Source organism: Ruditapes philippinarum, unplaced genomic scaffold, assembly GCF_026571515.1.
Source record: "Ruditapes philippinarum isolate M1 unplaced genomic scaffold, ASM2657151v2 ctg806_1_1_1_1, whole genome shotgun sequence".
Classification (NCBI taxonomy): Eukaryota; Metazoa; Mollusca; class Bivalvia; order Venerida; family Veneridae; genus Ruditapes; species Ruditapes philippinarum.
Window position 1 is genome coordinate 72,388 of NW_026852957.1, and position 23,722 is coordinate 96,109.

Consider the following 23,722-nt stretch of genomic DNA (forward strand, 5'->3'; position numbering starts at 1 on the left):
TGATCAATAGCTCTATAAAATATCTAGTATCAAATAACGTGTTATAAGGTTGGATATATATGTTGGAAAAAACCTGGCTAAAATAATAGTTTTACAGGTTTCGGTTGGATAGCTAATATCAAGAGGATCTCATAATTAACTGACATATATTTCCGTGTATATTATAAGACACATCGGTGTGTGAATATACATAACTTTAAATAAAAGGGAGGTAGAAATTGTAAGTACCTTGTTTGTTATTGTTTTTTTTTATATATTCTAATGTGTACTTGTCGTTAACATGTCAATAAATTGATATAAAACTTTGAAATTGCAGAATTTGACTAATTCAGTAACTCATGAAATATATATCTTTTGTCTATATGTAGAAGTACGTTGTACGTTGGTTTTTTTGTACCCTTTTAATACCTGCTAAATTACGTAAATGGATTTTCCCAGTTTCCATTTATGGAACTGACCATTACATCAACTCGGGGGGGGGGGGGGGCATATTGATGACGAATTAAACAACAAATTTGAACTTGTGTGACTTTTTATGAGTCCAGAAAGAGTTTACTTTCGTGACTTTACCGATTTCACTTTAATTTAAACAAACGTTGATTTATTGATAAACTTCATGTGTACAAAGGGTTAAATATCAAATTGTGTCTATATCAATATGATATAAATATATTTGCTCGCCCGCTATGGTTTAGTCCGGTTGGAAAATAACATGCATAATTACGACAGGTATGTCGTTATTTTATTAACTTAAAAATTAAAATAAGTAATAAATACAGAAACTGACAGAATTTCTCTTTATTAAGATAAATTATAATTTCATTACATTATTGAAATATTATTAAGGGATTGAATTTGTATTATTGTAAAATAACATACAGTGCAACCTCCATAAAACGATCACTCGTAGAGAACTTTACTTCTTTACAGCAAATGTTTCAATTATTACTTCACAATATATTTAACTTCTCTAGAGCAATTCCTGTTTGCAACGACCAAAATTTATTATTGTAAAAGAGCATACAGAACAACCTCTACAAAACGACCACCTGTAGAACAATAACCTTCATACAGCAACAGAAATTAAGACTTCTTGCCATATATTTTACTTCATTAAAGCAACACCTGGCTGCAACGGCCAAATTTTTAGCCTTCTAAAGGGTGCTTCTTTGACGAGGTTGTACTTTACCGGCTCCTGTAATGAAAGATTAAATATTTGTGTTGCGGATCGGTGGCCAATTTCAAATAATAAATTGTCATTGTCTTTGGCCACTATTCTATTTTTTAGAGGACATGAATGAGGGCGCCTCGTTTATTTTATCAGCAAAATATTGAGTTGTGAGAAATGGAGAAGTCCTTATATCCACCTGAACCGCCGCCTTCATATGGTAATATTTTATCACATATTTAGAAAACAATTTTTCACCCTTGCTTAAAAATGCCTTATAGTGTTAAGTTAAGTAAAACAATGTATTGGGAAGGCGTTATAATGCGAATAACGGCCTTATAACGCATCAAAGGCGTAATAATACAAAAAAGTAGTTATAACGCAAACATAGGTGTATTTATGCGTAATAAGGCCATATAACGCAAACAAAGGCGTAATAATGTAAAAAATGGAGTTATAACCTAAACAAAGGTGTATTAATGCGAATAAAAGCGTTATAACACAAACAAAGGCGTATTAATGCGAATAAGAGCGTTATAACGCAAACAAAGGCATGTATACAAGTAAAAACGCAAAACAAATGGCGAAATAACGCAAATGAAGGCGTTTTTATGTGATATTAGTTATCTGTTAAAGAAACTTAACGAAAATATACCCCATTTTTGTAGTATATTAGCTTGAATTGAATTTAAAGTATTTTCCTAATTCTTTATGGTATTTTTTCACGAGTTACTTACAGCTTATATATTTTATAGAATTGCATATTCTTCTTTTTATCAGATTCTTTACCAGGGATAGTGCAACAGCAACCGTCGGCACCACCCCCACCAGGTAATGTATAAGAATTACACCAAATGTCGCACACATTGCCGTATACATATGAGTTGCGCCATGACAAATCAACATAGTGCGTTTGCGACCAGCATAGATCCAGACCAGCCTGCGCATCCGCGCAGTCGATGCGCAGTCTGGGCAGGATCCATGATGTTCGCTTACAAACCCTATTACAAGTAGTGATACTGATAGGGAACAGCACGGATTTGCAGGCTGGTCTGGATCCATGTTGATCGCAAACCCACTATGTTGGTTTTTTAACGGCGCAGCTCAATTATATCTTAATACAATTTTTTATTTGTTATAAAAAATCATTTCCTTAACAAGTTACATGCTATTTAATTTTGCATTTAAAGTTCTATTTAAAGTTATCCGACGATGATGTCGTAGTAACATTTTGCACGTGTTTTGCCAGCTCTATTATTCACGTGCGTTTATATATAATTCCCCGACGGTAAATTATTGTGCACGAGCTAAAAATGTTTTCATGCTTTACATGCTTTTCTTAATATTCTTAATTGTAAAGACAAGTAATTCTTGCTATAAATTGGAAAATTTTATATGTAAAAAAAGGTTAAAGAAATAGTTAAGACTGATTTCTTAATAAAATCAATTGATAATTGAATATTAAAGTTTGTTAAGTTGTGTTATACTTTTGATTGATTATTAAGTAAAATTGAAGTTAAATTGATTAATAGTTATCATGTTTAGTAAAACTAGGTAGAAATAGATAATTATTCAAATGGATATTTGAGCCGCGTCACGACAAACCAACATAGTGCGTTTGCGACCAGCATGGATCCCTGCTGTTCGCTTACCAACTCTATTACAAGTAGGAAACTGATAACGAACAGCATGGATCCTGATCAGACTGCGAGGATGCGCAGGCTGGTCTGGATCCATACTGGTCGCAAACTCATTATGTTGGTTTTGTCGTTTGTTTTCTTTCCAATGTTTTGGATAAGTAAATAAACTTGAAAGGGATTCAAGACACCACATTCATGAATAATTCATTGGTTATTTCATTTACACATTTTTTAAATGTCCGATTGTTGAGTAAAACTTGTATTATATTTGAATTTATTTCTAATCTGATTCCTAGCTTTTACCAATATTAATATGGTCGTGAACACAATACTTAAGGTATCAAACCCACGTTCAATGGGTTGAGATAAATACACCTTAATCATTTGGCCACTATTTAACTCCGATTTTGTAGAACATGTGAAAATTTATATAGAGATACATTAGAGATATATAAACGGTATTTAAAGGGACTCTAATGATGTCCAAAAAACATAAAAATTGCTTTTCTAGCCCAATTTTAGTGAATAGCGTTGTAACGATTTTCAATTTTATGTCATTTTCTCAATAAAAATAATCATTCTGGAAGAACGGATTGAGCGAATGATCTGAAATTTAGCGCAAAAGTTATTTGTCTAGACCTATATCAAATGGAGCATTTTTCTGAAGAAAAAAATGAAAAAATATTCCTTGTCCTTTCATATCAAAAACCTCAGTGGGGTCCCTTTAAAGACATTCTATCATATCCAAATCAAAACAAGAGCCACAAACTAAACCTGCATGACAGTTTAAAAAAAGACACATCCGTCTATTTTGAAGCATTTTCATTTCTTAATTTTCTATCAAACTTAAGAAAAGTATTATTATTCGATTTTTAAAGCATTAAAGACACATTTCTTTACCATTTAGCTGGGTGTTACGGACTCACTCAAGCGTCTAGTGCAGACCCAGATCAGCTAGCACATCCTGGCCAGCTGATCATGGTCTGCACTGTTCGCTATCTACTCAGCGCATACAATTGAAATATTCCTTCCTAATGATGAATGGTTTAGTCCAAATTGAAAGATGGGCACGTTCGTTAAAGACATGTAGCGTTGTAATAGTCAATAATCTTTATTTTCTGAAGTTATGCCGATGCAAGGTATGTCGAGAATGCCGGGGTTGTCAGAAATGCCGGGTATGTCGGGAATGCCACCCGCACAGATACTTTGGATGACCCGGCCACTAGGTCGAGTCACCTGTCCTCGTGGTTTAGAATACCTAAACCAACTGAATAAGCTGTTCATACACCAAGAGATAGACAATAGTCCTGGAGGTTTGTAAAAATAAATATACACTATCTTCTATCTAAGATATTTTTAGAGGTCAAATGTATCCCAGAAACGCTATTATTTTTATTTCTCAAAAGCATTGTATTTTTTGGTCTTATGTGCTATAGTTTCCAACAAGTTACTAAATGGCCAATTACCTAAACCTACTTTTGCTTTTGAAAGTCAAATTACTATTTTGTTTGCATTTCGCTACTTTTATGACAAATAATTACAAATCCAATGCTGCTTTATCAGATTAAAAGCATCTAACATGAAACGATTATTTAAACGTTATAATTTTCCCTTTCAAACGAATACATTCTTTTTCCGTTTCTGGGGCAGCGTGTGCCTTTAAAGTTACATAGTAAATGGTCATGTTGTTTCAAACTTTGTTTACTATGGTGGCTGATTTGTGCCATTCGTGTTTTCGCCCCGCGACCCCACCAAGCGAAAAGTCGAGAATAAACAGATAAAAATGGCAAGGGCGCGGACCGAAAACACGCTAATTAGCGAGTGTGTGGGGCGAAGATTAATAAATAAAACTTCTCCCCGCGGGGGCGCGGAGCGAGATTTAAAAAAATAAAACGGCGGCGTCGCGGGGCGAAAACACGAATGCCACAAATTAATAACCATAATATACAGAGAATGCATACAACAAGCGATTCAACTTATTTCCTTAACTTACAGGTTTTATTAATTATTTGCAGGGATGTATGACGAAAGCGCTTACTGGTACAAGATAATGAATGCCAATGGCCAACAGGTGTTTACAGCAATTGAAGGTAAAGATACAAAAAATAAAGATAATCATAAAAGCAAAACATATGTTTTTGGTACATCGCGTAGGGGAAGAGTAAAATATCATAGAATCCGGGAATTGGGATTGTTTGACTATCTTCTAATGATATCTCAAAGATTGTCTTGAAATGGATCAAATATTATAAAGATGGGGTTATGCTTCTGACAGAAATGAATCTTGAAAAAAAATGTAAAGACTCAAATCAGCATTAATCTACATGACTTCAGTTTTAGGATATAAAAACATTTAAGTTCTAATTGCACCTTATGCATAAATTATCAAACTGTACATTGCGCACATTCTCGCAATTTACTATGATTTACAAATTCCGAAGTTAATAGTCAGTCACTTTATCATTTTGTTCTATTTACACACGTTACATATTCAATATTCCTTTTATTAAAACTGGATAGGTCAACTATACAGACTCGAATGACTTATAAAATCTTGACATGGTACATGTTTTTTAAAATTAAAAGATTTTTGACATGTAATACGGCCCTGTATAAACGGTTGTTCAAAAATATAATCTAAGTCACCAGGCGAGAGTTATATTGCAAACAACCGTTTATATACGACCATATAACATGTCAGAAATATTTATAACGAGTTTATAATACAGCAAGCATCAGTTTGTAGAGAAAAAAGCGAGATTTCTTCATAAACTGACAGCTACTATGTATATAAATTTATGTAAACGTCACGATTATCCAATGAAATGTTACAACCGTGCAGATTATAACTAGCTTTATATCTATTTCAGATCCTTCAAACACGAGTGGCACCTGTGTCTGCCTTCCCGGACAAAGAGGCTACAACGTCCGGATCAAAGACAATATTAACAATGTATGTATTAATATATTTTATTGTGATAATTATAGCTTCAATATGCACATGGACATGACGATCACTGACCTATATAGTATGTGACGTCATTATACTATTAGTTTTAAGGTTTTTGACAGGTTATGTGTCCACATATAAACGGTTACTTTCAAATATAACCCGAGCTAGAAAATAAAAGCCTTGCAAAACTTTAAATCATACCACCAAAACACACAAAATAAATGTAAAACTTTGACTACATGTGTTGTTAACTTTTCCAGGAAGTGATGAGAGTTACACGTGACCCAATCTGCTGCTCGTGCTGTCCATGCCTTGGCTGTGAACACGTGGTCAAAATAGAAGCCCCTGTCGGTCAGGTCATAGGTTATTTTAAGAGCCAGTAAGTTAGTTTTTACAACGTTCTCTTAAAGGCCCATTATGCCCTAGAAATGCTCTAAAAGTTTTTAAAAGGTTGCTTATTGAACATTACATGAACCATCTTCTTGTTTTGTCGTTTTTTTTGTTGTTTTTTTTTTGTTGTTGTTGTTGTTTTTTGTTGGTTTTTTTTTTTGGCAATATGTACAATTTTAGTGATTAAGTAATTTGTATGTAGGTTTTTTTTTATAACTCCTACGTAGGAGTTTATAAGTTCTACGTAGGACTTTATAACTCCTACAAAGGAGATAAAAAGCCTAATTAGGAGTTTTAACTCCTACGTAGGACTTAATAAATCATACGTAGGACTTTGTTACTCCTACGTAGGACTTTATAACTCCTACGTAGGAGATAAAAAAAAACCTAATTAGGAGTTTATAACTCCTACGTAGGACTTTATAACTCCTACGTAGGAGATAAAAATCCTAATTAGGAGTTTGTATCTCCTACGTAGGACTTTATGACTTAATAGGAAAAGCATACAGAACACTTTGCAAAATCTCAACATTCCGGACCGGTAAATCGGCGATGGAACAAGACACATACCCGCCTCCCAACCCACCCCCGGCCAAAATTTAAAATCTTAAATATAGAGGACATTTCACCTTTGGTTTATACACAGAGTGACAAAATCATCTCTGGCTACAGACTAAGGGTATTGCCACAATTACAACATGACACATATAATTTATTTTCCTACATAATATGCTATCTTAAGTTATACTCTAGCATACATGTCCGTCGAACTCTGTGCTTTCAGTACTTTGAATGTATCCTCCGTAGGAGTTATAAAGTCCTACGTAGGAGTTTAAAAGTCCTTCGTAGGAGTTATAAAGTCCTACGTAGGGGCTATAGAGTCCTTATTAGGCTTTTTTTATCTCCTACTCTAGCATACATGTCCGTCAAACTCTGTGCTTTCAGTACTTTGATATGTATCCTACGTAGGAGTTATAAAGTCCTACGTACGAGTTATAATGTCCTACATAGGAGTTTAAAAGTCCTACGTATACGTAGGACTTATTAACTCCTAATTAGGATTTTTTATCTCCTACGTAGGAGTTATAAAGTCCTACGTAGGACTTACATAGTCCTACGAAGGACTTATAAAATTCTACGTAGGAGTTATAAACTCCTAATTAGGCTTTTTAATCTCCTACGTAGGATTTTTTTATAGAACATAATGAATTGGTACCAGGACGCTTCCGTAAAAAAAGATGTTACTTTCAAATACATTTTCAAAATTTTCATGAAAATTAGCTTGCATTTTGAGGCATTCTGCATAAATGTTTTTTCGTGAATTTATTGTCAAAATGTACACCGTGGTACATAGCGTGTCTTTAATTAGTACATTATAATTGTTGCTAATAACTTTATTTAAAATTTTCACAGAAAAGGCTGCGGTAGCATTACATTCACGATTTCAGATGCTGGAGATCAGGTGGTGTTCATTATTAAATTTCCGGCATGCGCGACATCATCGTATCAACAAGCACAAGAATATCAGGTTATCTCATTTCACTATTTTTATCAGAATAAAAATTATGGATTTAAAAAAAAAAAGAATGCTTCTAAAATGTTTGTGTGAAATAAAACTGGCAATAAGTTGCCTGAAAGCGAGTGGCGCATGCACAAAACATTGCTAAACGGATAAAACCCTACTTAAAATAGCAAAATAATATATAGTTCTGGAACATTTTATTCTGTTTACGTACATTATTCATATGTATTAAATAACAAAGACATTCTAAGTTACAACTTTTTGAGTAATTTAATAATGGAACGGATATAATTTTACTGTTGATAAATTTTATAAAAATTATTTCATAAAATTTAGATTTATTCACTTTAAGTCCAAGATTTACATAAAATATGATTATCTCATTTGATTGGAATAAACATTATATAAAGCTGCATGCCTCCAACCACAATATTTGAAGAAAATCAAACTTGAGTAAATTTTGTGCCATTTGCGCCAAAAAACCTCCTTTGCGTTATTTAGTCATACCGCTTCAAAAGTTAAAGGAGCAGCAAAACTTCGGTACACTGTTCACTCGGTCATAATTATGATAGTGCATGGTAGCTATAATGTTACTGTTACTATTTATCGGAACATGAAATAGTAAAACGCTACTCATAAAACAATACGGTAATGAATTTATACATTTTAAAAATAAAAACGGAATGAAACATCCATGTAGCGCTAAGTAACTTAAAAGATATTTTCCGATTTTTCTATGTACCGATTTGTTCACTTCGATGTTAATTTTACGTTTAAGTTAAGTCGTATATTGAAGCGGAGCATGCGCATAACAATTTTTGTAGACTGCTTTTAATGATTTTACTCTTTAAACGAGATTAATTCACTACAATTAAAACAAGTAAAAATGGATGCCGCCAGCAATCAGTCTGAACACTGTGGAGAGGTCATCAGACCTCTCCAATGAGAATGACGTTGCGTTTTTGTGTACACAAAAAATTATAATCTTTGTCTGAAGAGGTAAAGTAGGGTATTAAGAAGTCAATATGATACAAAATCAGAAATAGAATTTTAAAAGACTCGATAGCAAAGATGGTTAAGTCAGCATGATGCCATAAAAGTTAAATTTTATCATGAGTTTGAGCCTCACAAGTTGTTTAACCTTTTTTTCTTTTTTATCCCAATTTTTATTTTTTTGTTTTTTTACATAAGATGCAAATTAATTGGAATATAAAGGCAGTTTTGTTTTAATATTGAATAATTTAGATTTACCGGAAATAATGATGTTTATCCTGTGTGGTGTATAATATATATTATTAGTACTTTTGCATTGTACAAGTTTTTGGTGCTAACTTAACTATAGTTGAAACAATTTATGTACATGTATGCATTCCGTATCAGGTTGCACAAACTTACTAAACATAGCAACATTTAAAGAAAAAGTGAAATGAGAAGTTAATAGAAAATAACACAGCACTAATAATCTTTACAAGAAAAACAAAAGATATTCTTACTCGATTGATAATAATATTGAAATTTTTGGGACCGAACCTGGCTGGCAGTCTTGCATTGATATGTCACTAAAAATTTACCAGAGAACTTTACCTACTGCGTTACGTCGACAGTAGGTAAATTTGTCGATATTTTTATTTATATGGCAAGCCTGCTTGACTTATGATATTAAACACAATATGATACCGTTGTAGTGGACACCGTGTCACTAAATAATTATCATAAACGCACAGTACATATAAATATTCATCATTTTGGGTCATCCTTGCCAAACATCAACCCAGTATGTCTTTTTTTCTTGAGAATGTTACATGCATCCAAACTAGCCCGCTTTTGTAGGAAGAGTTTAATTTTCGAGGCTGCCGATTACTGCAGGAACACAAGTATTCTGAAAGAAAATCAAAATCACTCCCGGGTAAGACAGGCAAAAGTGATATCAATTATAAGAAGATATATTCAGTGGAATTCAAGCTATTATAAGGTTAAGAAACATTTATACACTTGTTACTATTTAAAGCAACAAAATTGTCTGCCATTCTAACTGATTATGAGTGTCACATGATCGATTATGCGTTTGCGTCGCGGGCCGAGTACTCGTATCATGATCATCCCGCTGAACACAAGTACGTGCACAAACTTAAGCAAGTGCGTCACATTTACGTCCTGTGAAAAAGTGAACGTAGGTTTAAAGCACGAATAGCTTGATTTTATGAGAACTTAAGCCTTTCTTGTACCTTCCGGCCCTACTCTGCCTGGTATTTATCTCTTAATAAAAAAGTATTTAACAGGATTTAGCAACTTTTATTTGGGAGTATATCAGTTCTTACTAGCGGGATATGATACAGCGTCTCCTTATTATGAGTTACTTCAACTAACTTGGTCTTTTTAAAATATAGTATTACGAAAAATAACCCCAAATAAGAAGTTATAATAACTTTAGTCGGCCTTTGTTACTCCTAATTACAAAGGTAACAACTAATGTTAAAGCGATTTAAAAAGCCCTATTAGAAGAAATAATGGTTGAATTAAAATGTTTAAGTAAACATCTTAATTCGACCGTATTTTCTTCTTAATTCGCTTTGATGGTAACATTTTAAAGCTTTTAATTAGAACTTTGTATAACAACGTTCAAATAAGGATTTTATTTCTCCTAAACAAAAATTAGGACTAACAAAGTTCTTCCTTAAACCTTAATGAAAGTAACAAAGTCCTTAAACATATATTAAAGTAACTAAGTCATAATTAGACTTTTAAGATTCTTATTTATTTAGAGTAAGTATTTTTAATATTAAGATGTGGCATCATTACGCTTCCGTATCAAAACAGATTTTAAATTTTCGACCGTGCGACCACATACACGCATCGAGGACATATTGAACGGAAAGTGACCGTGTGATCACAGGATTCCCCTTCTTATTCGAGAAAAGGGCAAAATGCAGTCCGCCCCTTTTATAAAAGGACAATATTATAAAATGTGCAATTTCCTTATTGCTATCAATTAGGAGGCTTATATTTAAGACTCTGTCTTGAATTGGTTTAAATACAACTATGGTTAAGCAAATCAAACATTTTTCGTCTTTTTAAGTTTCCTATGAAAAGTTAAAAAGATCATTAAAATTTGGAAAATCTTGAGTTAACTGTTTTGTCTACGTTTCATTTTATGTATATAATATAATTATATGTATTTTAATTCTTAAAAACATAAAAGTTTTCAAAAACGTTTCATATGCATTAAATGTAGGAGATGTATATCACACTTAGTCTTGGGGCATTTTTGTCAAATTGCGTATTTATTTTCTGACTTTGCTAACAGTACCTGACTTATCCCACTTGTAAAGGAAGAGGTAAAACTATAGATATACGATATACATATGAGCAGTCAATTCAAGTTATTTAATCGATTCCCACATATTGTAAATCGCAATAAATTCATGGACTTCGTTTGGATTTAAATTTCATTATTGTGTGTCATTAAAAAGATTAATCGCATTGAAAACTATTCCGTAATTAATAAGAGACGAGTTCATGAAAAGTATAATATAAAGGCGTTCCTAATTTGCACTTGAAAAAGCAATATTTCAAAGCGCAGATAAATCGAAAAACGGACCCGATAACAACCACTTTTCGTTTACAAATGTTTCTGCACTAAGCTCACCAAATTTTTAAACAAATTCTTTTTTTACAGATTTTAATTTACTTATATGTTTATTATCCGAGCACGATAAACAGAATTTTCTTCACATTTATTTATAGTACCGAATAGTCTATATTAATACAATATAGGTAAATGAAATGTTGCACATCTCAATGATTGTACGTTTGACTGATAATTGTAAAAGTAAATAAAAAATGTCGCAATATCTCTATCGGTAGAGCACTATGTTCAGAAGGATCCTACTCCTCGACAGGAGGGTAACAGGTTTTCACCACGGCCAAGCTAATTAGCTCCGCTAATTTGCTGCGCGCCCCGACATTTTAACTTGATACTTGGCGGAGTCACGGGGCGAAAACACAAAATGGCACAAATCAGCCACCATAGTTATATATTCAAGTCACAAACAGTATGATGATTGAATTATTAGCGCAATGCTCCTCACCAACTATCTTACTATTGAGACATTGGTAGATTTTAAAATGCGTCACGTGACATTTTAAGGATTTATTATTTTATATAATTGATATATCAGGTATTAGCACGTGATGGCATAACTCAGTTGGCAAGATTTACCAAACACTGGGGCAAGATAGAGGATTCCATCCGCTTGAAAAAATTCTCATTAACTTGTAAGTAGGATCATCTATTATATTATAATGCTGTTTATGTGTTTCTCTCCCCTGATTATTTGCGGTTGGGCAAATGCATAAAAAGAGGTACATCTCAATTAAGCTTATACATTATTATTATAACTCGATTGTTGACTTACTGATATCAATGTACCTTCACCAGTCCCCTTTCTGGTACAGACCAATACTGGTGTCATATGGGGAAACACGGTCGTGACCCAAATAGGGTTCGAACCAACGGTACCGGTATTGCTCTGCAGAGGTTTATATTGTACTTTCTAACAGGTGCAACTTCTTCTTAAATAAGTCTTTAAACATGAATGTATCAAATAGACTTTTTCTGCGTTTGTGAAAGCTTTTAAGATATCAAAATGCCATTGATTCTAATCACCTTGCACGAGTATATAGGAACTAACAATTCAGACGAATATTTCTGAAATTATCTTCTCTGAAGTGCAAATTTGCTGGCCTTTATACTTGTAAACATAAACTTAACTAACGAGGAATGCAAACATTAGATATTGAATTATTCCAGTTGCACCTATGTTATCATGAATAAGGTATTGTCATTTAATTCAACTATCACAAACTTACATGAATATTTATTACTAAGTCTTATGTTCCTTCTTATACATATTCCGTCTGATACATTTTCCGCACTATATTTGTTCCATCGTATACATGTCCCTTTGTTTTCCGTCTTATATATGTTCTATTTTAAAGATGTTCCGTCTTACGCATATTCCGTCTTTGACATATTCCGTCTTTTCCATGTTCTGTCCTATACATGTTTTCTCTTAAAGATGGTCTGCCCTGAACATGTTCAGTCTTATACATATTCAGTCTTAAACATATTTCGTCTTTTTCATGTTCTGTCTTATACATTATCTGTCTTTAACATGGTCTATCCTAAACATGTTCTGTGTTATACATGTGATGTCTTATAATGTATCAGCTATTTAAGAAAATCTTTTTCTGTTTTAAGTTCCTATGGATTTAGATGAGAGAATGAAGGCTGTGTTGCTTGGAACAATTTTCGCAATTGTAAGTTTAATAATTAGTAGGGAGCATATATTTATTTAAATCAATTTTGATCAACTAATGACTTTAATAAAAAAGATAAAACCAAAACTGAATTTATTGTGGAATATTTATTGCATTTTTGGCATTGATTTTTGTTTTTGTTTTTGTTTATCATATTTTGTAAAATGAACATAATGTTTCATGAAATATTAAGAGACAGTTTTCTATTAATTGATTTATTAATATCATTATCATTATTATTATTTATTGTTATTATTATTATTTTCTATTATTATTATTATTTTTATTATTATTATTATTATTATTATTATTATTTACAAATTTCGAACCCACCTTCCAGTGATACAGATAAATCAAAACTGAATGAAACTAAAAATCAAACTTTGTTAAATATTTGAACGGTATATTTTACTAAATTTATTTATCTAGACTATCTAGAGATTGTGTTGAAGATAAAGGATTTATTTGTGTTCAATGTTTAGATATAAAACTTTACAATTGAATGTGAAGCTAACATTTGTGTTATACTTTGCTACCTACGTATAAACACAGTATCGCACTATATAACACTATATAATTTATGCCATTCTGATGAAGCTGAAGTTCTGGAGCTGTTAAAGGTTATTCACTTTCTTTATTACGGTTATAACAAATAATGATAACACATTTTGTGTGAGCACTACATCTAATTAGTAATCTCTTTGTTTCATTTCGTACAGACTTGCAGTTTTTGGACAGAGGTTGCTTATGGGGTGAAATAGTTTCCTTATTTGGTTTTACAGACCAAAAATGATCAAAGAAATATCAATGTTCATTCCGTACACACTTGTACTTGTGGATAATAAAGAGAACGTCCGTCCGTCCGTCCGTCCGTCCGTCAGTCCTGCTTACTCGATATCCGTCTTTAACAACTTAGGAAAAAGGGGAACATTCGTGTTCTATGTCGGCAAAGATTTTCGATTGTAAATTTAAATCCTAATGTATAATACATTTCTATTCGTTTCAGATTTATTTTTGTATAGACGAAAAATGTAAAGATATAACATTTTAGTTTTACAAGCAAATTTTCATCGTGTGAGCTAACAGACCATGAATCAATTTCAAAAAAGCAGTAGATTAACTTGTATACAAAATTGGTGTTGTTAAATTGCAGGATGTTATGTATTATCCACCAGTTGAAAGTGAAAGTGATCCCAGTATGTGAAAATGACAGTTATAAGTTTGGCGGAGAAAAGAAAACTTAAAAAAAGACACATAATTAATGGATTTGGAGTTTTCAGCTGATTTTTAGCTCGTGCAATCAGAAATGACAATTTCAAAAAATCAATTTTCTTATTTATTTGTTTTATGATATTGATTGTAAAATGTAATTTAATGCATTATGTAGCTACGAGTATGGTAAACATGTAGTTACTATTGTTAATGTATCTACGACTTGTTATATAAATCTTCTATTGACAATGTATAAATCTCTTGTTTTCATTTACACGCTTCTACCTTTCAGCGTTTATTTATTAAAGATTATAGTTTTATTTTATGATATTTGATTATATGAATAAACATAGCAAATCGTTGTGTTCAGCAGCAGCGTGAGTGTGCCATGCTCATAGCCACAAAGTAACAAATATTTACGATATTTTATATTTAAAGTACTACCAACCTAAACGCTTTAGCTGTAATTTGATTATGTCGCCTTAATCGCTTTTCTTTTTAAACAAATTGCTATTAAAGGCTGTCCCAGTCACCAAATAAACTTTGTTTACAACATTTAAGTTCTACACAAAGAAATGCTTTAGCTGTGGTTTGATTATCTCCCCTTAATCCCTTTTATTTTTAAAACAACTTAATAAGACAAAGAACCTTCTTTTTTGTTTTTTCTCCATTATTTGTGTGAAATTCATCAACATATTAATATTATATTATATTATATTGATATGCGTGCGTGTCACATGATAAGAAAATGTGCAATCTGACCGGGACTTTACTGACTGAGATATCCGGCCGCTTACACATCTTCTCCTTTAAATAATGAACAGTTTTCAACGGTGATGTATGTTGCAATAGATTCAGTAATGTTTGAATTACCTGTAATGTTTCAATGTTTAACATTTGATATCTTTACCCCTTGATAATGCGTCGTCTATAGCAATATCCGAAAATTTTAGTTTAAATTTTGAATAAAAAAAAGATTAACGAAAAAGACAATACCATACAATACATAGCCTCAATCAAACCAAATGATTTTGCTTATCTCTTTTTGTGCGATATTGCATGTCCTGTCGTGATTTAACTGATTTACAAGAGTATTGATTTCACATAATCAATAAGAGTCTGGTGGAAGCACTTAAATATATTAAAAAACAAAAGTTGCTGGGAAAGCAGCAATTTTGGGGCTCATGCAAAAATTAAAAGGGGGCCCCAAAAACAGATACTTACCCAAATTTATTCCTGCCACATGTATTTAGACATTTTTGACATTTTTAATCTATTTGGGGGTTAAAGGGTTTTTTTCATGCGTGTACATTTTTTTTAAAACCAAAATTTTTTTGTATAAAGAAATTTTTAAAATTTGGGAAAATTTTTACTTTTGTATGCATTTTCCATTAAGAAGGGGCCATTTGGGATTTTAAAAATTAAAAATTTTAAAACTGCTTTTCACTGATGTTTTTACCTTTTGGTTAAAAAAAAAGAATTCCCCAATACAAAACAAAAAATTTAACAAAACATTTTTTAAAAATTTAAAAGGTATTTTTGAACAAATTTTTTTTGGGCCAAAAAGGTTTGTTGGGCAAAAATTGGGGTTCTTTGGTTTTTTTTCCCCAAAAAAGGTAAAAAATTTTTTTTTAAGATTTTTTTGGGAAAACATTTTTTTTTAAAAGGTTTAATTTTTACAAAATTTTTTTTTTCCTTAAAAATGGTTAACCCATTTTTTTAACAAATATAAAAACTTTTTCATTATATATTAAAATCCCCTATGTAAATAAGGCCCAAAATTTCATCCAAATTTTTCTTTCAAAAAAGTCCGTTTAAAGTTTTTGGGGGCAAAAGGTAACAAGAAAAGGGATTGATGCAAAGCATCAAAGAGGGGTCCCCAAACCAAAAAATGGCAGCAAGTGACATGAAAATAGTAGACTTGTAATGAACCCGGGGGCCGTTTTTATCACGGGTAAAACGACACCCCGATATTTTTTATAAAGTTTTTTCAGCTGTTTTTAATTTGATTTTACCAGAAATTGTACACATGTATATCAATCTTAGGTGAATGGGCGGATGAAAGAACATTGTTCAACATGAACTTTGGTAGACTTTGCCTAGAAGATATTTGGGACATAAAAACAGTTTGTCAAAATGAATAAAGTTTGTTTTTTGTGCCCACACATTAGTGGCAGGCCATTAAGATTTACCCTTGTCCCGTCCGTTCCGTCCGTTCCAATTCCGTCCCCGTCCGCCTGTCCGTTCTCTTTTAATGTCGTAACGTTAATTTCAAAGTATTTGACCTAGAGTCATGAAAACTTTTACAGGAATGTGTTGATCAGCCTGTAAAGTTGGTGCACCTGGGGTATTTTAGTGTGGATAATTTTTGTATTTTTAGAGTTATTGCCCTTTACTTAGAAAATGTTTGCAATTTTCAACTTGTGTCGCATGTAACACAAAAAGGATTTGACATAGAGTCATTAAACCTTATGGGAAGGTTGCTCAGCATATTTAGTTTTGCTCCTGGGGTTTCGCTTGTGGATTTATCCAGTATTTGTAGAGTTATTTCCCTTGACTTAGTAAAAACTGTTTCATTATGTTGTTATTTGTTCCTTGAGTGCTTGATTGCTTGAGTTAGAATCGACCAACTTTACAGGAATAATGATCAACATCACTAAATTACAGGAATACTGATTCACATCACTGTGAAGCTATGAACCTGGGACTTTGCATGTAGAATTTTTTTCAGTTTTTGTTAGAGTTATTGCCCTTGACTTACAGTAGTATAAATTTGCAATTTTCAACTTTGGGTTTGCTTGGGGAATTTATTTCAGTAAAAAATTTTTAAAGTTTTTTTGCCCTTGAAAACCCTTAAATAAAAAGGAATTTTTTAGGTTTTTTTAAAAAATTATTTGACCCTAGAGTTTTAAAAAGAAATTGGGGCAAGAAAAAGTGGCGGGGTTGGGGGGCCAACCCCGTGTTCCCTAAATTTGGGCAAATAATTTTAAGTTTTTTTTTTTTTATTTAAATTTTTTATTTAAATTTTTTTATTAATTTAATTTTTTTAAATTAAATTTTTTATTATTAAAACCCTTTTTAAAATTGGTTGGGTTTTTTGTTGTTGTTTTTTGTTGTTGTTTGGGGTTTTGTTTTTGGTTTTTTGTTTTTTTTGTTTGTTTGGGGTTTTTAAATATGCCCTTAAAATTAAAATTTTTTATTATTTTTATTATGTTGGGTTTTTTTTGTATTTAAATTTTTTCAAACAGAATTTTAAAAGGTTTTTTAAAAAAGGACTTTTTATGCAATAATTAAAATTTTTTTCCCTTTTTTTGGGTATTTTAAAAAAATGGGTTTTTTTGATAGTTAAGATAAGTTTGGCTAAAATTTTAAAGGGCCCCCGACTAAATATGACATTAAAACAACACTGAAATAAAAAATTTTAAGGATGGAAATTTTTAAAATGATCAAATTCAGGGTTTTTTTGTTTGTTGTTTTGCTTTTTTTAAAAAATTCATTTTGCCAATTAAATTTAAAATTTTATTAATTTGCCAAAAATTGGCATGTTTTATACGGTGGGAAAAAATTTTTTACCCAAAACCAAAAGGGGAAAAATTGTTAAAAACCTTTAAAATTTTAAAAAATTTTGAAAGGGGAAACCACTTACATCATGTTCATGCGAGTCAAAGATATAAAAGCTACTTGACATTGGTGATAAATAAAGAGCTTTTTTTAATTGATTTATTGGGAAATCAATCTACAATTTTGTTGAATTGCTTCAAAAGCCTCGTCGGACCCACCAGTGTTTACATTCTTATCAATAAACCCAAACCACCTTATGTTACAAAATGTTAAAGTTTCCGTTGTTAGATATCACAGTTTTCGGCAAATCAACATTCCACTTAAAACAACCATAAAATCGATTGTCTAAAAACAAAATAGAATAAGCTTTTTAAAACAAAAATCGGGAAATAAAGTTCGATTTAAATATTCACGGTAAAAACTGTCAGAAGTACAATCAGGGCCGTAAGAAAAGAAAGAAGCAATTAATTTACCAGGAAACGGAAAAGACAATTTCAGAATGATACTACTATGATATAACTATTCGTAAAAAATGGCCTGCATTTATACTTAGATAAAATATAAAGAGTTCAATTTATTGTTAAATGTGTTTGCATTTCATTTTCTCCAAAAGCCTCAGGTTAGTTATTTATTGCCATAGCGGCAATCGGAACGTCCCCGGCTATTATCTATATTAACCTCGGAAACAACAAGGAGTGACAGTAGTTCTACCACGTGGTTTCAGATGTAAACCTAATGTAAAAGTACATATAATTGACATCCAAAAGAAAATTAAGTCTGTTTCGGAACAGACATGATTGAAAATATGTCTGACAAAAATTTTTAATTTAAAATGCCCACTGATGTACAATTTTAAACAAATGCGACTAAATGTCAACAGGTCGGCATTTTTGTACTTTCGGTTTCTACAACCATTATAATAAATATATAAACAATGTATCGTTTGCTTTTGTATCTATGAATACACTTATTCTAGGTTGGCATTTACTTAATATTTTGGAAATAAACCGATATACCTATAATATTTGTCCGAAGACTTACGGAAAGGGTCGAAAAGTTGAGATCGCCATAGCGGGACACGAATGACCGTTTCGTTTAAACAACCATTTCACCAATCGGAATGTCCGAAAAGTTGCGATTGCCCTTCATTCATTTTATAAAGGACGTCGCGCTTCGGCGCGAACGCCAATAAAAATGTTGAAATAAATGCCCATGGTTGTATTGCTCTATTTAAAATCAATGTGTTAATCAATACACTATATACTTAGATAAAAATACCTAGGTTTAAAGGTTTAAAATTACTTTGATTATTTACCATATATCGGATCTTTTATAAATTCCGTTGCATACACATGTACGTAGAATATTAAAGTATAAAATGTATCATTATCAACAGGAATGCTATGATCAATAAAAATATAACGTGAATACAGTAGTATTCTATTGCTTAACGTTAGAAGAGCTAACAATATAAATCAACAGAATCTGGTTTCATGTTAGCTTTAGTATTAACACATAAAGTGTTCAAAATGATTTAGCAATTATCAAGTGAACAAACAATGTATTACTAATACAAATACATGTAATGTGTCAAAATAATAATAAGAAATAATGTAATTTTGTAAAAAGCAGCAGAGACATGTAGTGTGAAATAGTAGTCAGACATGTTTTCATATCACATGTAAAAACGTCAAAATAACTTATGTATTGATATATTTCTTATAATGTATTCATATATTGTCTGAGATTTAATGTTTTGGAAAATTTGTAAAATAATCTTCAAAAAAAAATGAACGGATTAATAATATTATGATATAATGTATTTTATGTCCAATTTAAATACCCGTTTATAATCACTATCAGAAAATATAAGGTAAATAACTACGTCGGTCATAAATCTAACCGATTTGTTATCCCCTTTGAATATGTTCCAATATTTAAACCTTCTGTTTATTTATAGATATACATAGCAACAAGTAGCATTTATTGTGACTGAAATAGCAATTATTAACTGTCGAATTAGTTTACGTTGTTAAACTTGACGATAAATATTATAACATTTCAAAATTTGAAAGGATTTTCAATTGTTTCAATGTTATAAAAAGACTGATTTTCATAGATTGAAAATGGAAGTATCGGGTCGTAAGGAATGGGACGATAAACATTCAATGTCTAAACAAGGGAGACAACGTATAGTTCTTTGCCAACCTTGTGAGTGTGATGGTAATACAATAGAAGCGGACGCATTCTGTGAAACTTGTAACGAGTTCCTCTGTACTCCATGTTTGAAGGCTCATCGGAAATTAGCTATAAGTAAAAATCACGTGATCAAGTCAAAGAATGAAATGCCAATATCAAGGGAAAAGCAAAAAGATCCATGTACAGAGTTGTGTTCAGTCCATCCTACCGAAATAATCAAGTTTTATTGTGAAGACCATAATTCTGTAGGATGCGGAGATTGTATTGTCCTCAGCCACAAAACGTGTTCTGTTAAACTCGTCAATAATGTCTCTGATAACTATGATGCCTGCGAGGAATTCGGGCAGACCAAGAAAAAGTTAGAAAGTCTTCTGCGTAGAATTTCATCTTACCAGGGTATTATTGTAGATACCATTAAAGCTGCTGATGAAATGAGAGAAAAGATTATGAAAGATATTCATATTTTCCGACAAGAGATTAACGAATATTTGGATAATGCTGAGGCAGATCTGCTGAAACGAATTGATCAGCTGACATCGAAACAAGTGTCTCAACTTGGGCATATCCAAAAGGAATTTGAGTCAATGGCCACTGAAATGAAAGAATGCCAAGACAAAATAAATAAAAATACAAACACGATTAATCAATTGTTTGTAATAGCAAAACTTGCACATGAAAAGATTGATGCCTGTCAGATTTCAACAGAGGAGCTAGCGTCTAAATGTGAGATTGAAACATTTGATTTGGTGAAGTCTCAGGAGTTAGGAAAACTTGTAACAGACAAATTATCCATTGGTGTTATCAATGAAGAAAAGCGAATGTTACACACACTCAACAAAATAAGTCTGACAGATGTTCAAACGACGCTGTTAGAAAAGTTGAATGTCCTCAGTGCAGTACGCGACAGAACAGCAAGCTTAATATCAGGAATGGCAATAATTTCCTATGATGAAATCTTGCTTGTTGATTGTTCAAATGATTGTTTAAAACTTATAACCGTAGAAAAGTTTATGATAACTTTTACATTAAATACAAATGGTAAACCATGGGATATCACTGCAATCAGTTCAGGATTATTCGCAGTTACTGTATTCACAACAGGTGAAATACTATTCATAAATACATCAAATGGAATTTCTAAAAGTCACAGTATTAAGGTAAGAAAGGACTGTAGAGGAATAGACTACCGTAACGGAGTTCTTGTTGTATCGTTCGGCAATCCAGGATGCGTTCAGCTACTTGACATTAAAGGAAACATTATGAAAGAGCTTGATATCGATAAACATTGTTCATATCCTCATTATATAGCGTTTTGTTACGACGACAACAAAAGCTTCATTGTGTCCAGTTCCTGTAACAATGCTCTTTTTGAGTTTGGTCCAGATTGGAAATTAAAGGATAAAATAAAAAGCAATGATATAAAGTACCCAGAACAACTTGTTGTAACACATGATGGAGCGGTTATTGTTTGTTGTGGAGATATCAGTGATAGACTTATCATGATTACACCACATACAAGAGAGGTGCTTTCGATTACTGTGGAAGGTATCAAACGTCCAATGTGCATGGCGATATCTGAAGATCAGACGAGGATGTTTATTTCTGACGCGTCAGATCGTAATATTAAAGTGTTTGGTATCAAATGACTTAAATCCTAGGCATAACTTAGATATGGGTTGATAACAATTTCGAGGACACTAAGTCTATTAATTTATATGAAACCTTACAATTCAAAGAATTACATGACATTTTCTGTTATTAGACGCCGCTTGCAATGGGGAAAATTTTAGACTTGATTTTACATAAGTATTTTTTTTGTTTTAACAAAATCACACTGTTCTAAGATTTTCTAATAAAAATAGCTTTTCTAATGCACAACATGTCACAGAGCTTTAAGGGATTTGAATAAACGACTAACTGAAATTCTAATGCCATGTTTGAATATCATACTCTTTTTATCATTATCTAATTTTATCTACATAATAAATAACGTGCCAATGAGCCAGTCTATTGTCGATCGTTCTTAAACTTAACCGTTGAAAGAGATTACGACTGAGGCAGTGTCACTTACTTTATTTGCCCCGCCTCTGTTGAAGCCTTAAATTGTCGCAAAAATTCCTGTCACAGTATAAAACGAGCACTACTAGTACGAAAATAGTGGGATTTTAGTGCAGAGATGACCATTTCTTCGCAGCCATTTTACGTGTGCGTAAAACTTCGCACTTTTCTGTGTTTACAAGTACAAATGTTCATGTATCATGTTTCAAAAATGTGTATCTCAACTTTGAAATACATGTACTTCCTTTGTACAATCTAGGTCAATGTTTGCGGAAGATAATGTATGAACAAACAGTCCATGAAAACTTATGAAAGAATTCAAGTCAAATAAGTTTATTGTTTTGCCTGCAGTCGGGATTTTCACAACACTGCTATTTTTGTTTAAATGGAAAATAAGGGTTAAAATATAAATATGATAGACTTTTACAGAACTTTGGACCAATTCAAACCCCGCAAACATTCCAGTTAAAGTAATCAGAAAATGAGTGTTTAGGGTGGCGAGAAAAGACCAGAACTTGAACTGAGTAATGCCAGTTGGAGTTGTCCTACGATGTACGCAAAGAGGCGACGAGGATGGTGTGCTACGGTGTGTGAACCCCTAACACGGTTATACGGCTTTAAAGGCTGGCCCTTTACGAGGCACCAACAGCCCTTTTAAGGGCTACCTCCTTTTCTATTGTCTCATGACACTGTGCAGTTAGGTTCTCATTGACTGCCGTACAGTTACCTATTTTTAGTTCAAAATTCATATTTTTTGGCTAATACTCTGTGATAATAATCTATGGGGGTAAATTATCACCACTTAGTCTTTCCAATTAACTATTTAAGGGCATAACTTGTGACATGTTCGGGGTCCGTACTCGACAGCGAAAGCTGCTTTTTGTGCCCTTGCGGGTGGATGGACCCTATTTAAACATAGATTACATACATACACATTTTGTACATTTACTAGTCAAAATATATTGACGTGCCGAAGCCAGATTCTGAGATATTTTCGTTCTGTATCAGAATCTTGCTATTGCCCAGACACAAAATAGCACAATATCTCGTCGCGCAGTATAAATAATTGGACTCAACTGTAAAACCTGCTGGCCTTAGCGTAAAAAAACTGGTACTAATCATGCAGGTAAATATATTAACCATAATAAATGTATCTTTTTTATTTAAAACGATATATGACTTAATAAATAAAGACACAACACTTCATTGATTAAAGTCAAATGCTATACCTGTATGCCGTTTTTGTATACTGAAAATTTATCATAATGGACACGTCTATTTTATATTTCGCTTATGTATTTGTATTAATTAACTATTTATTTATAGTACTATAGTTCGCTTTCCGATTTCAGAAAACATGCTGAGTCAGAAAAACTTATCCGTTATCTAGAATATGTATACATGTACTCTGGTGAAAAGTTTATCAGGATTTGAAACAAATAACAAAATTTTTTTCCTGTAACCCCGACGAGATAAAAGATCTGTTTGTAGCTTAAGATAAATATACACATAATTTAGCATCACCTTTATTTTATATATATTATTATACAACTATTGTATGATAAAGATGTTATTCGGGTGTATAGACCTGGCTAATGTGATATGGATATCGCATTAGCAAAGGCAATATACTTGAATATTCACCAAAGTCTTTGTGCATTAAATGTTATATTGTACATATATGACCAAATTAAAATCCT

At 32.1% G+C, this 23,722-nt stretch overlaps 2 protein-coding genes across 3 annotated transcripts; both read left to right on the forward strand.

The window, feature by feature from the left end:
- The first annotated feature begins 18 nt into the window (after positions 1-18).
- Positions 19-14,457, forward strand: LOC132729326 (phospholipid scramblase 1-like). 2 transcript variants are annotated; one of them, XM_060715081.1, is made up of 11 exons: positions 19-220; positions 1,289-1,388; positions 1,949-1,999; positions 3,933-4,121; positions 4,824-4,898; positions 5,679-5,761; positions 6,022-6,140; positions 7,565-7,679; positions 11,852-11,948; positions 12,934-12,992; positions 13,999-14,139. In XM_060715081.1, the coding sequence occupies exons 2-11, from the start codon at positions 1,346-1,348 to the stop codon at positions 14,041-14,043; spliced, it is 876 nt and encodes a 291-aa protein (XP_060571064.1). In that variant the 5' UTR covers positions 19-220; positions 1,289-1,345; the 3' UTR covers positions 14,044-14,139. The 2 variants fall into 2 exon arrangements, with proteins under 2 accessions (XP_060571064.1, XP_060571055.1); XM_060715072.1 differs by lacking the exon at positions 13,999-14,139 and adding an exon at positions 14,146-14,457 and having other exon boundaries at positions 24-220.
- A 5,286-nt stretch (positions 14,458-19,743) lies between these two features.
- On the forward strand, positions 19,744-21,969 carry LOC132729301 (protein wech-like). The gene has a single exon (XM_060715035.1). It carries the CDS (start codon positions 19,892-19,894, stop codon positions 21,608-21,610), a length of 1,719 nt encoding a protein of 572 aa, XP_060571018.1. The 5' UTR covers positions 19,744-19,891; the 3' UTR covers positions 21,611-21,969.
- The last annotated feature ends 1,753 nt before the right edge of the window (positions 21,970-23,722 follow it).

What these genes read in the sequence shown, in the direction of transcription:
- LOC132729301 (XM_060715035.1), top strand. Translation starts at nt 19,892, where the DNA reads ATGGAAGTATCGGGTCGTAAGGAATGGGACGATAAACATTCAATGTCT.
- LOC132729326 (XM_060715072.1), top strand. Translation starts at nt 1,346, where the DNA reads ATGGAGAAGTCCTTATATCCACCTGAACCGCCGCCTTCATATG. An exon ending in TCAAAGACAATATTAACAAT is followed by an intron (nt 5,762 to 6,021) that starts GTATGTATTAAT and finishes TAACTTTTCCAG; the next exon opens with GAAGTGATGAGAGTTACACG. An exon ending in AACAAGCACAAGAATATCAG is followed by an intron (nt 7,680 to 11,851) that starts GTTATCTCATTT and finishes TTGATATATCAG; the next exon opens with GTATTAGCACGTGATGGCAT.